General features: G+C 44.0%; 2 protein-coding genes across 4 annotated transcripts in view; one reads left to right on the top strand and one right to left on the bottom strand.

Annotated features, from left to right (window-relative positions):
• The window catches only part of LOC109511486 (N-acyl-aromatic-L-amino acid amidohydrolase (carboxylate-forming) B-like), a 6,957-nt gene extending 797 nt beyond the window's left edge, over nt 1-6,160 (top strand). For both annotated transcript variants that reach the window (XM_019862628.1, XM_019862627.1), the window contains 6 exons: nt 1,972-2,198; nt 2,277-2,469; nt 3,353-3,446; nt 3,663-3,770; nt 4,620-4,732; nt 4,863-6,160. In XM_019862628.1, the coding sequence (XP_019718187.1) occupies nt 1,972-2,198; nt 2,277-2,469; nt 3,353-3,446; nt 3,663-3,770; nt 4,620-4,732; nt 4,863-5,057 (930 nt within the window). In that variant the 3' untranslated portion in view covers nt 5,058-6,160. The remainder of the gene's footprint in view (nt 1-1,971; nt 2,199-2,276; nt 2,470-3,352; nt 3,447-3,662; nt 3,771-4,619; nt 4,733-4,862) is intronic.
• A 678-nt stretch (nt 6,161-6,838) lies between these two features.
• Nucleotides 6,839-11,145, bottom strand: cldnd1b (claudin domain containing 1b). Of its 2 annotated transcripts, none has more exons than XM_019862683.1 (5): nt 11,018-11,145; nt 9,731-10,057; nt 9,410-9,517; nt 8,163-8,300; nt 6,839-7,287 (listed from the first exon to the last, which is right to left on the bottom strand). In XM_019862683.1, exons 2-5 carry the CDS (start codon nt 10,014-10,016, stop codon nt 7,076-7,078), a joined length of 744 nt encoding a protein of 247 aa, XP_019718242.1. In that variant the 5' UTR covers nt 10,017-10,057; nt 11,018-11,145; the 3' UTR covers nt 6,839-7,075. The 2 variants fall into 2 exon arrangements, with proteins under 2 accessions (XP_019718242.1, XP_019718243.1); XM_019862684.1 differs by having other exon boundaries at nt 9,731-10,044; nt 11,018-11,126.
• Between the last annotated feature and the right edge of the window lie 440 nt (nt 11,146-11,585).

Here is an 11,585-nt window from a genome sequence, read left to right as displayed (position 1 = left end):
CTTTGCTGTTCATTTTTTTTTTTTTTTTTTTTTTTTTTAAACAGTGAAATAAACAAACTAGAGGTCAGTCAGACATTTGTGGCTGTAAATTTGCTTTCTGCAATTAATTAGGCCTGCCAAAGCCACCTTGCTAATGTCACATGAAAGGCACAACACAAACAAATTCCTAATCGAGTACTGAGCTACCGGATAGTGTAGCAAATAGAAAACAAATGCTCATTGGAAATATTCTATGAGTCCCTCTCAATTTTCGTAAATGCACAACATCGCATACTTTAGATGTCGTGGGGGGGGGGGGGGGGGGGGGGGGGGGGGATTTGTTTTTTTCATTTCTTGGGAATGGTCATGAGATCAACTTTCTGTACGATCTGCACTTTAACTACAATATGTCAAGTATGTGACAAGGAGTGATGTAATGAACTTGGGGCGAGCCAGCTTTGGCAAACATCACACACGTGACGGCTTTGCATTGGAGTGCAAATTTAAAAAGCAGGGCTCAGATTTATTTCGGCACCAAAAAAAAAAAAAAAGGATGAAATGTCCAAGTCAGGCCCCTTTCAAAGATAACGCCGGTCCACTGTCGCTGATGGGGCCGGAAGAACCAAGTATTAGTGTGTGACAATGTTCTCGTGGGGAGCTTGCTCTCAGTGCAGCGTGACAGAGGTGGCAGAACATGACGCAAACACTCCGGAGAAGTCTCACACTCCAGACAAGTCTCACCGAAATGATCTCTCGCTTCATAATAAATAGATGAGTAACTGGACAAACCGCACAGTCTGGAGTTTAACCTTCAACCTCTTTCTCTGGGTCACTCATTCAAGTCGATGGCTCAGTGCCAATGAGACTTTTGCACTTTGAAGCCTTTTGGTAGCACGGTGGGGGTGGAGGTGGGGGGTGAATTGTTCTCTATGCGCTTACATAGATTATCTCGTGCTTACCTCCCACATTCCAAAAACATACAGGTTAGGTTAGGTTGAGGACCAAAAGGTATGGATGTGCCCTCTGGGTTTCCTGTCAGTGTATTAACAACCTGACCGAGTGTTAAAACTGTGATCTTACTCCAACAGGTGGATACACAGGTTGATTGTGGCTTTTGCAATGTCGTGGAAACACATTTAATAGCTCTGCCTGTCACTGTATGTCACTGGCAAAAAAACAAACAAAAAAAAAAACAAAACAACAACAGTGTACATTACTTCTTAAAAATAAATAAATCGGACCAATTTAGTGAAACTGAATAACTTCCCACGGCCCACCGAAATGTTCAAAGGTTAACTGAATGGAATGTTGACAATGCATTGGATCAATTCTTGAAAACACAAATCGTGATTCTGAAATCGGATTCGACCTCCTAATCCAGTTGGGGGTTGAATCCGGACAAACCATCAGTTTGTATTGTTTCAAATTTTTTTCATGGAATCTGAATAACTTGATCCTAAATAGGAGGATTTTTTTTCTGTTCCAAGCTGTTTGGCGGATTCAGGGGGGGGGGGGATTTCAGGAATAAAATCTGAAATTGTATTTGGTGAAATAAATATCACTTATCATGCAGTAGATATCCATCTTATTGTTAAAAACATGGTGAAGCTGCATTTGCTGTTATGCCGCACGCAAATTGAAGATGTCAACAGAAGTGAAGTCGGCGCTGAATGTAAAATGGCTTTTTTAAATCCAGGTTTTCTGTAAATGCGTTTCAATGTTGTCAACATAAATTTTTGGGGTGAGTTTGCTAAGCTACTTTTGTTTCCTCTGCCTTGCTTTGGAAGGTTTTGTCTTGAAACGCTTTTTGTATTTGAGGCACATAACGCACCTTCGCTACCACTTTAGTATATTTTCCAACGTTTCAAGGTTGACATTTTAAGTTTGATTTTGAAGCACATGGGATCTGTGTTTGCCTTTTTTTTTTCGTGGGGCCGATATCGTGTGCTTGCTCAAAAGATACTGAGCATCATCATCTTGTCTTCTCGATAGATGGAGCACTTCTCTTTGCCAGCGCTGTCCCGCGTCGTCATAAGCGGCGGTACGCACGGCAATGAGATGACGGGAGTGTACGTGGTGCGAGAGATGGCAAAAAATAAGGTTGACAAGATCGGCTCCGCCTCTCGAACGACAGTCCTCTCCAACCCGGAGGCTGTTAAAGTGTGTCGACGGTACATCGACAAAGATCTCAATCGTTGCTTCACAGATGCTTTGCTGAGGTATGTTCAAACGGGGGGGGCTCCTTAACATTTTGATGCTGCTAAAACTAAAAGGTGTTGCGTTTTGGGGACTTCCAGTGCAACTCTAACGCCCTCCTCGCCGTACGAGATAAAGCGAGCTCACGAGCTGAACGCTCTGTTCGGCCCCAAAGGAAGCCCACAAGCCGTGGACATCCTGTGTGACATCCACAACACCACCGCCAACATGGGCATGTGCTTCATCTTTTATCGCTTTGACTGGATCACTCTACACATTTTTAAATACATACAGGTAAATCACACGCACGCGCACCCTGTGCTAGCAGTCGGGTTTCATTGGACTTGAATGCATTCTGCCACGACCGGAGACTGCTGTCGCATTTACTTGCCGGAAATTCCTTCAACTCCTTTAATGTTGCCTCTTGGAAGCCTCCCTTGTCCATTTTTTTTCCCCTTTCCATCAATTTTGGAGAAAGCGCTTGGTAAAGCGGCGGCGCCATATTTTCCCAACTTGATATAGTTGCATGAAACTGTTTCACACGCTTCTCCCGGCGGATATCTTTGAACAGTGAGATCCCTCTGTGGGCTAATTCTTGTGCTCCAAGATGTGACGAAATGTTAGGAAAGTGGCTACTAGAATATCTGAATTTTATTCGGGGGTTATGGAGGGGACACTTAAAACGGTGGCAGAGGTGTGCCGACTCCTTTTTGCCACAAGTCTAAATGTGACTGGTTCAGAGCAAACACATCCACCAGGATTGACGTGCACGCTTGTGCGACCACATTATTTCAGTTGTTGTTCTTTTTACCTTCCCGACCCAAAGATGGGACTTTTTTTTTTCTTGACCCTTTCAGGGACAGCGGTTACTACAGTGGACAGCTTATCATGTTATCTGGTTACAGGTTATCATTATTGTTGCATGAAAGGGTGAAGTTGAACAGGTCATAGGTGTCACTAAGGGCTGAAAAGGTTTGAAAGAATTTAAATTGGCTTTATCTTTTCGAACACAAAAATCCCGGCATTTTAACGATGAGTCGAATTTTTCTCGATAGATAACTGTGCGAATCTTAATGACAAACTTGGCCAGTGTACCCTTTCAAGAAGATTGTGTACTATCGCTATTTTATTGTATTTCAAGTGATGGCAAAAAAGTTGCATGGTTTGTTTTTGTCAGAGTAAAGCATCATTTGGGCCTGTGAGAGCAATCCAGTTCGACACGCCGCTTCCGGAGGCTTACTCACTCGAAGCTGTGGCCAAACATGGATTCAGTAAGTGTGTGCGCTTTAATGTGTTGGCATGTCTCTGAGAGCCATAATTCTCGAGGAATAACTTCACTTGCGTTCAAAACGCAATGTTTTCTTTTAGGGTACTATATTATTTTTCTGGAGTTGCAAACTGGAATTTCATGTACCGGTAGTTCAATACCTGGCTTATAAGCATTTCCAAACGCCAATTTTGGTTGTGTTTTCTCTTGTTGTGAACAGCCTTGGAGGTCGGACCTCAACCCACCGGCGTGATCAGAGCGGACATTTACAACATGGTGATGGAAGCGCTCGACCTTATCATGGATTGGCTTGAAAAATTCAATTCTGGTGAGCTCATCTAATTGAATGATGCAGAAAAATAATAATTAAAAAAATATATAGTCAGAATGAAAATCAGAGTAAGGAATTTAAATATTAGAATGAAGAGAAAAAAAAATCTGTACATTTACAAAATGAAGTTGAAATATTAAACTGAGAGGGGAAAAAAGTCAATGTGATGAGAAATATTGAAAACGATGCAACACGGGTAAAAAGAAGTGATATGAAAATGATGTTTGAAAAAGGAGGTTCTATTTAACAAAAAAAAAAACAAAACAAAAAAATTGCAGTCACGAGAGTGAGAAGGGGGACCGGCCGGTGGTCCAGTGGTTAGCGCGTCGACCTCACAGTGCAGAGGTACCGGGTTCAATTCCAGCTCCGGCCTCCCTGTGTGGAGTTTGCATGTTCTGCCCGGACCTGCGTGGGTTTTCTCCGGGTACTCCGGTTTCCTCCCACATTCTACAAACATGCATAGCAGGCTGATTGAACACTTGAAATTGTCCCCAAATGTGAGTGTGAGCGCGGATGGTTGTTCGTCTCTATGTGCCCTGCGATTGGCTGGCAACCGGTTCAGGGTGTCCCCCGCCTCCTGCCCGAAGACGGCTGGGATAAGCTCAAGGCACTTTCTGGTGAAGCGAAAACGATGTGGATGTGGTTCATCACATTGTTATTACCTCACAATCCTCCGATGACGGAAACTCGGCCACGCAATTTAAGCTGGACTGTTTTTTTTTGAAGGGGAAAGATGCGTTCTCATAATATTTTGACTTGATTCTCATCAAGCTAATTTTTCAATTCCATATTACCACCAAATTGTCTCACAGACTCAAAGTGACGAGGCTGTCCCCCACTTAACAGGACGTACGTTCGAGGGTGGTGAAGTGGAGGCCTTTTGTAAGACCAACGCCCTCGACTACCCGAGAGATCCGACCACTGATGACATCACCGCCGCCGTTCATCCCCAGCTGCAGGTAGAGCGCAGCTTGCCAACTACGTTTTGCAATTCCGATTCCCAGACGACGGCCTTCTATTCGGGAGGTCTGCCCTCTCAAGAGTGCTCGTTTTCCAAGTTTTGTCCTCTCTCTCCCGCTCGCCGCGCAGGACAACGACTTCAAGCTTCTCCGTCCCGGGGATCCCATTTTCCAGTCGTTTAACGGGGAGACGGTCAAGTACGAGGGAGAGGAGGCCTACCCTTTCTTTGTGAACGAATGTGCCTACTACGAGAAGAAGATTGCCTTCCAGTTAGCTCGCAAGATCAGTATCAGCCTCCCGTCCATCAGCGTGACGAAGGACTGAGAACCCATCGGAGCGGGCGATTTCAAATCGAAAAGGAAGACAACATTTTCATTGATCAGGCGTGATTGAAGAATTTGTAATTACGCTTCCCCCGGAGAAACAGAAGAAACTGGGCCAACTGCTTAGCTGATCTAGCAACTATATCGCAGTTACAAGCTCTTCTCGTTTATTGCGTTGTGTGAACGACTTGGGCGACACTGAAATGTCTACAACCCGGTGATCACAACCAATTGCGCCTATATTTGTGCATGGCAAGAGTGCGAGCTGCAGGTCGTGTTCTCATGAACTATTGTTTGGCTTCTCGTCAAATAGAGTACACTTGCGACCGCAAATATTGAACAGGTTTAACATGAACGACTGGCGGCGGGGGATGGGGCGAATCCCTTTCAGTCCAAGCCCAAGTTCAAAATGTTGCTTTGCAATAATATTCTGCCGCCGGTCATCGAAACACAGCATTTTGATTAATAGTGAGTAGGATGAATAAGAATCAAGCAGATGAATCCACCCGTTTTTATCCACAGCAACGTTGACATTGGCTGCTGTCAGCTGAAATTGATGTCAGCGTGCCCTTGGGCTCGAATCGCATGCTCAACTGCTCTCTCGGTTTGGTCACGTGATATTCACAATGCGAGCCCGAAGGCACTTTGACACCAATTTTAGCCGACAGCAGAAGGTTGTAGAATGTCATTTCTGACGTGTCTTTTTCATAAAGGTGCCAGTTTCATTCTTTTTTTTTTTTTAAACTGCAATTAAATACACCAAAAGGCTGCTCGTTTTCTGCTTTATGATTGTTAAGCTGTCGTGAGTGATTGCTTAATGATTTTTCCACTCACCAATGAGCCTTTTAATGCCTGAAACTTGAACCAACACGCCGTGTACTAAGGTGCTAGATGCTGTTTTAATTCCAGTGAAAACTGATTTTTTTTTAAACTGAAGGCAAACTGACTTTCTTTTTTACTAAAACAATTTCAAACTGATTGAAATGTAAAAAGTTATGTGAATGATTTCTCTGACCGATTTTTTTTTTTTCTGTCAGACGTCCACTATATTTCAAGACAACTGGTGTGCTTGGATATAATTTAATAAAAGACGGACATATTTAACTGGGTGGCACAATGTTCGACTGGTTAGCATGTCGACCTCACATTGCAGAGGTGCATGGTTCGATTCCGGCTCCGGCGTTCCTGTGTGGAGTTTGCATGTTTTCTCCGGGTACTCCGGCTTCCTCCCACATTCCAAAAACATGCATGGCAGGTTCACAGAACGCTCTAAATTGTCCCTAGGTGTGAGTATGAGTGTGGATGGTTGTTCGTGTGTGTGCAACAGGTTCAGGGTGTCCCCCTGCCTCCTGCCCGAAGACAGCTGGGATAGGCTCCAGCACCCCCCGCGTGAGGATAAATGAATTACAAAATGGCTGGATGGATAGATATTTAACTGCATAGTCAACATTTATTTTGGACCCCAAAAAAGGACACCTACATCACCATTTTTCCCCCCCATGTACAAAATTTGAGCCTCTTTGAAGAAGAATTCCACAGAACTAACTACATTTGGGAATGGTCGACATTAAGAGTGGTTTTATCAAAAGTGAATGATCACCAAGACGCAAATCACTTGAAACGATTGAGATTAACTGGCACAAACATCAAGCGCAGCACAAGTGGTTCCAATTCAAGTGAGTGACATTTGGTCAACACGACACACGCAAGCTGGAGTGGGACAAACTTTGAAACAAACGGCTGAGATTTCTTGAAGCATTGTGCAACTGACGATGTTTAAAAAAAAAAAAGTTAATGGCAAGGTGACGAGCAGCAGTGAAATGGCAATTAAAAAGAAGCCAATCTCCACAGCAAAACCACAAGTCATAAATAATTGAGCATGCACTTTTGGAGGAAAGGCCACACAGATGCGATACCACAAATGGATGTTGTTTCATGGCTATTGTCAATACTTATGATGACTGGCTACAAACATCCTCTTCTCTGCTTTGAGATTTTGATTGTTCTCAGTCGCCATTTTTAGGCCACCCTGTACGCGACCATGCGCGAGTAGTTCTTGCGGTGGCTGCGTGCCGCCCAGAGGAACAAGGCGGACGCCATCATCTGCAGCGGGAAGGAGATGAGGGCGAGGTAGAAGGACCAGCCCAGCGATGACTCGGGCGGTCTGGCGTACTGGTGGAGGAGATCCACGCCGACCAGGAAGCAGCACACGCTGCCCAGACAGCACAGAGCTGACGAGGAAGAGGAGGGATGTCAGCGATGGGGACGCCGCCGCATTGACTGCCCAATTGTGGACATCTTCTCAGCGGGGTGAGGAGAGTGGGGGGTTGTGATATATTTGCATTGTTGGGCCCCTCACACACAAGAAAGGTCATTGTTGTGCTTTGCTCTTCCTTTTATGGAGCTGTGCTGTGTAGTTCCATATGGGAAGCCATTTCAGTTGGTATTTGATCTCCTTCAGATCCATCTTAAGGTGCGGGCACTCATACTTTGATTGTCCTAATTCAGGGGTGTCAAACTCGTTTTTGTCACGGGCCACTTTGAAGTTGCGTCTTCTCTCGGAGGGCCGTTTCATAAATGTTTCATCTCGTATATTTCATCAAATTGTATCATTACTTGGACACAACAAATGGGTGGTTCCTAGTTTGCGCAATTTGTTGTTTGTTCAATCCTTGTTCAAGTGAGTGTGAACAGGGTATCAAATTTCTTGCAAAGTATCAATGTTGTTGCACATGACAATTGGTACAGATTTTAGCAAGGATCATTGAAGTTGACACGCATGATTTGCTTTCGCGGGCCACATAATACAACCTGGCGGGTCGCATATGACCCACGGCCCTTGACTTTGACACCTGTGCCCTAATTGGTAAGATTCTGGGCACTGGTAGAATGACTGCCTTTATATTTAGGTTTCCCCCCATTAGTTGACATCTGCTCCCCGTTTGATACACACTTCTGAAATCAACCTCTCTATTCGCAGCCATGTTATTAGTGTAAGCGGTCCATGTCAGCGGGGATGACATTTAAATGAACCAATCAATAAACGTGATGAAATTGCCCGACTTTCAGTGACTTCCCCTCGTACGCAGGCGGTTGGCGTGCTTACCCGCGAGAAGATGCAGCACTCCCACGGCCAGGGTGGGCGTGAAGCTGCGGCACAGGCAAGCGCAGACGCCCACGAGGCCGCTGAGGAACACCAATGCCAGAGACACCAAGGGCAGGAGAAACTGGCACCTCCACAAGTCTGCAGCAACATTTAAACCATTAGGACTCCGGAATGGAAAACGCATTATTTATTTAGTGGATGACTTCAGCGAACCCCTACTCTACTGTAGATTTTCAAGCCATTATTTTCATTTATTTATTTTTTTACACGAGCATATAGCTCTCCTCAAGCAAATCAGAATTTTCAGTTGTGTGCCTTCAATGTAGTACCACTTTAGGCTGCAAAATTTCAGGTGGCCCTGAAGTCGACTGGTAAAGATACGGCATGATTAACAATAAAGAGTCAGAGAGGTTCATCAACGACCAAGATCCAGTGATAGTCCTTGTTCCCACAAAGCAGAGAATTGTTTGTACGCATTGCTGCATGGCTGAGTTAAAATAGCACTTGCTTGAAGGTTGAAAATTCAATTTCATCAATGCTAATTTCCGTTTGTTTGTCTATAACGACTGGCATTATTGTTAAGATAATGCTACAAGCCTTTCCTAAGTAATAGTAGTTTTTTTACAGCCATTTTTTCAAGAACAATTCTGCAAATTGAAAATGACAACAACCTGCCCTCGAGGCTTGCATTGCAAGCATCACAATCCTCGACATCAGGTGAGCTATGACATTTGTCATGCGAGCCTGAAGGCAAGTTGGCATCATTTGCAGTTGATATCGGAGTGGGTTGAATAAGCTTGTTAAAATTGATATGCTTCAAAGATAATATGAATTGGAAAGCTGTGTTTGTACAAGTGGGGGCATATAGAACATATTGCAATGAAAGATTTTACTTGGGTTCCCCTTTAGTTAGCCACCATATAATTGGTGTATCAAATTCTTGCTCGCAAGTTCAAAGCAAACGCGCCCGTAGCCAACATGAACATCTGCATAAATTGTGTTCTGGGAAACTGAAATGGGCGGGGACCACACTGGTGAGGAGCCATGTCTGTGTGGAGCCCTGTTGTAACCCATTTATTCTATTTTACTCTTGGGAAAAAAAAAAGACCACGAAAGACAACCAAGGAGGTTAAGACATTCCTTCTCAATGAATTGCATTAGTAGTTAGCATTCAAGGCCAGAAACAGGGCCACAAAATATTGAATATAAAACACAATCCCAGTCGAGGGCATTTGCGTCAGGCTTACATGTCCTTAGCAGGTCCTCTTCACTGTTGTGGTTTTCAGGGTGGTCGTGCCTTGGCAAGAAATGCCGAGGAAGAGTGAAGCGCTCGCAGTGCCTCATAAACTTGGGATCTAAAGGAAATGTAAAAAAAATAAATAAAATAATCAGTTCATACGTACAATCGTCATCAGACATTGGCTGGCTGACAGGTGAAGGCCATGTCCAGCTCTGGATGAGATTCCCTGGGTGGCATTCTAGGATGCTCTAGGACAGTAGTTCTCGAACGTCTTACCCTAATACAGCAACCAAGTATAAATAAAACACAGGTTTCTAATGAGTGCTACCTGGTTCCTTGAACCAGTGGGACTGGCTGGGCACCAGGATGCACCACCACCACAGTCCCATGGTGCCATTGAGGTGATAAGAGGTCTCGCCGGCTGCCTTCTCATCGAAGTCGCCGTCGACAGAGTCGTCACTCGACAATGAGGTGTTGCTTCTATCATGTGCACCCGGCGGGATGCTGTACTGGTACCAGTGCTGGGTTCCCACGGCCACAGAGAGGTACACGGTGGCCAGCAGGCTCAGCACGGAGCCGATGACCAGGGCTGTGGCATAGCGGTTATCCACCATGGTATCAGCTCATTGGTTCAACTGCTCCCTGGTGGAAAACACTAGTAAAGTTTGAAGAGAGGAAAAAAAAAAAGCATATACACATTATAAATAATAATAACAAATTCTATTGTGTATGCATGCGCTCTTAGTGCTCGCCCCTGAGAAGAACAAAATATTTTGATCATCTCTCATCAGGCAGTACTACGCAAGGTCCACCCTGAACTGGTTGCTAACCAATTGCAGGGCACTCATAGACAAATATTTGAGTCATAAACATCATCATGACATATTTTATTTTGTGTGTGTGTTTAGCAAGCTTTCCACTGATACCAACCTTTTATAAATAAAACCAAGACGAAGAAGGTAATAAAAATTCCAAACTTGGATTGAACAAAAACGAAAACTTGACCCCGATAAACTTATGACAAAAGGTTGGCCAAAAACGGCGGTTTTACCGGTTTAAACTTCACAGTCATGCCTTTCTTAATATTCACAGGAAATTATATTTAAAGCAACGCTGGAATCATCTTTTTGTCTGATACGGCCGCAATAAATTGATCTTTTAAAAATGTACACATAAAAGTAGGCCAACTTTCTGTTTACAGTCAGGCAAAACTGTGCACCAGGTGACAAATGCGTCGTACTTGGCACAGGTACTAGTGGCATTACAACCGATTACTGGTTGATTCGTGTCGAGCTTCACTGCTCGTACTGGTACCGTTAACTACTGCAGTATTGCCTCACTCGTACGTGGAGTTGTCCGACTACATGTGTTCGTGCGCTGAATGGTCTTACGAGGACAACGAGCGTCCCTATATTTGAATTTAAAAACTGGCTATCGAAAGAAAACCAGTTGCTGGTTAGCAACTTGCTTTTCAGTTATCTTATCCACCGCTTGTCACAGATGCCTACTAAAGATTTGGTTCATGATGAGACAGCAATCAGCGCTGTATCCGCTTAAACTTTATATTTGCTGACGTAAAAAAAAAATACAATAAAATAATGTGATTCGTAATTACCTCATTTTTTTTAGCCAAAGGGCGGTTTCTCCCGTTCAGGAAACCAGCGGGGTAGCCCAACCTTTCTTCTTCTACGGCGTAGAATCTACGCTGTTTCCTTCTTCTTCTCCTGTACCGACACCGCTGGCAACAGGTGTTAAAGCTAACACTGCCAACTAGCGGAGTAAATGAGCTTACATCACAGATGGCCCATCTACAGATGCAGCTCAATACATTTACAGTAAGGTTCGAAGGTTCCGTTAATTTAGCAGCTCAATTAAAAAAAATAAGTCATATACAGTATTACATAGATTAATTAATAGATGTGCTGGAGCCTATTCCAGCTGTCTTCGGGCAGTAGGCAGGGTACACCCTGAAGTGGTGGCCAGCCAATCACAGAGCACACATAGACGACACTCACGCCAAGGGACAATTTATAATAGATCATGATTTTTATAGCGCTTTCACAACAGCAGGATCTGTAACAAAGCGCTTAACAAAACAGTTGACATGAAGTAAAATAATAAAACACAACACATAACATAAAACACGGACAGTCGTGCAGTCCTAACCACATTTCCCTCATACT

This window comes from Hippocampus comes, unplaced genomic scaffold (genome assembly GCF_001891065.2).
Source record: "Hippocampus comes isolate QL1 unplaced genomic scaffold, H_comes_QL1_v1.1 scaffold7, whole genome shotgun sequence".
Classification (NCBI taxonomy): domain Eukaryota; kingdom Metazoa; phylum Chordata; class Actinopteri; order Syngnathiformes; family Syngnathidae; genus Hippocampus; species Hippocampus comes.
This window is presented reverse-complemented; position numbering and strand designations above follow the sequence as displayed.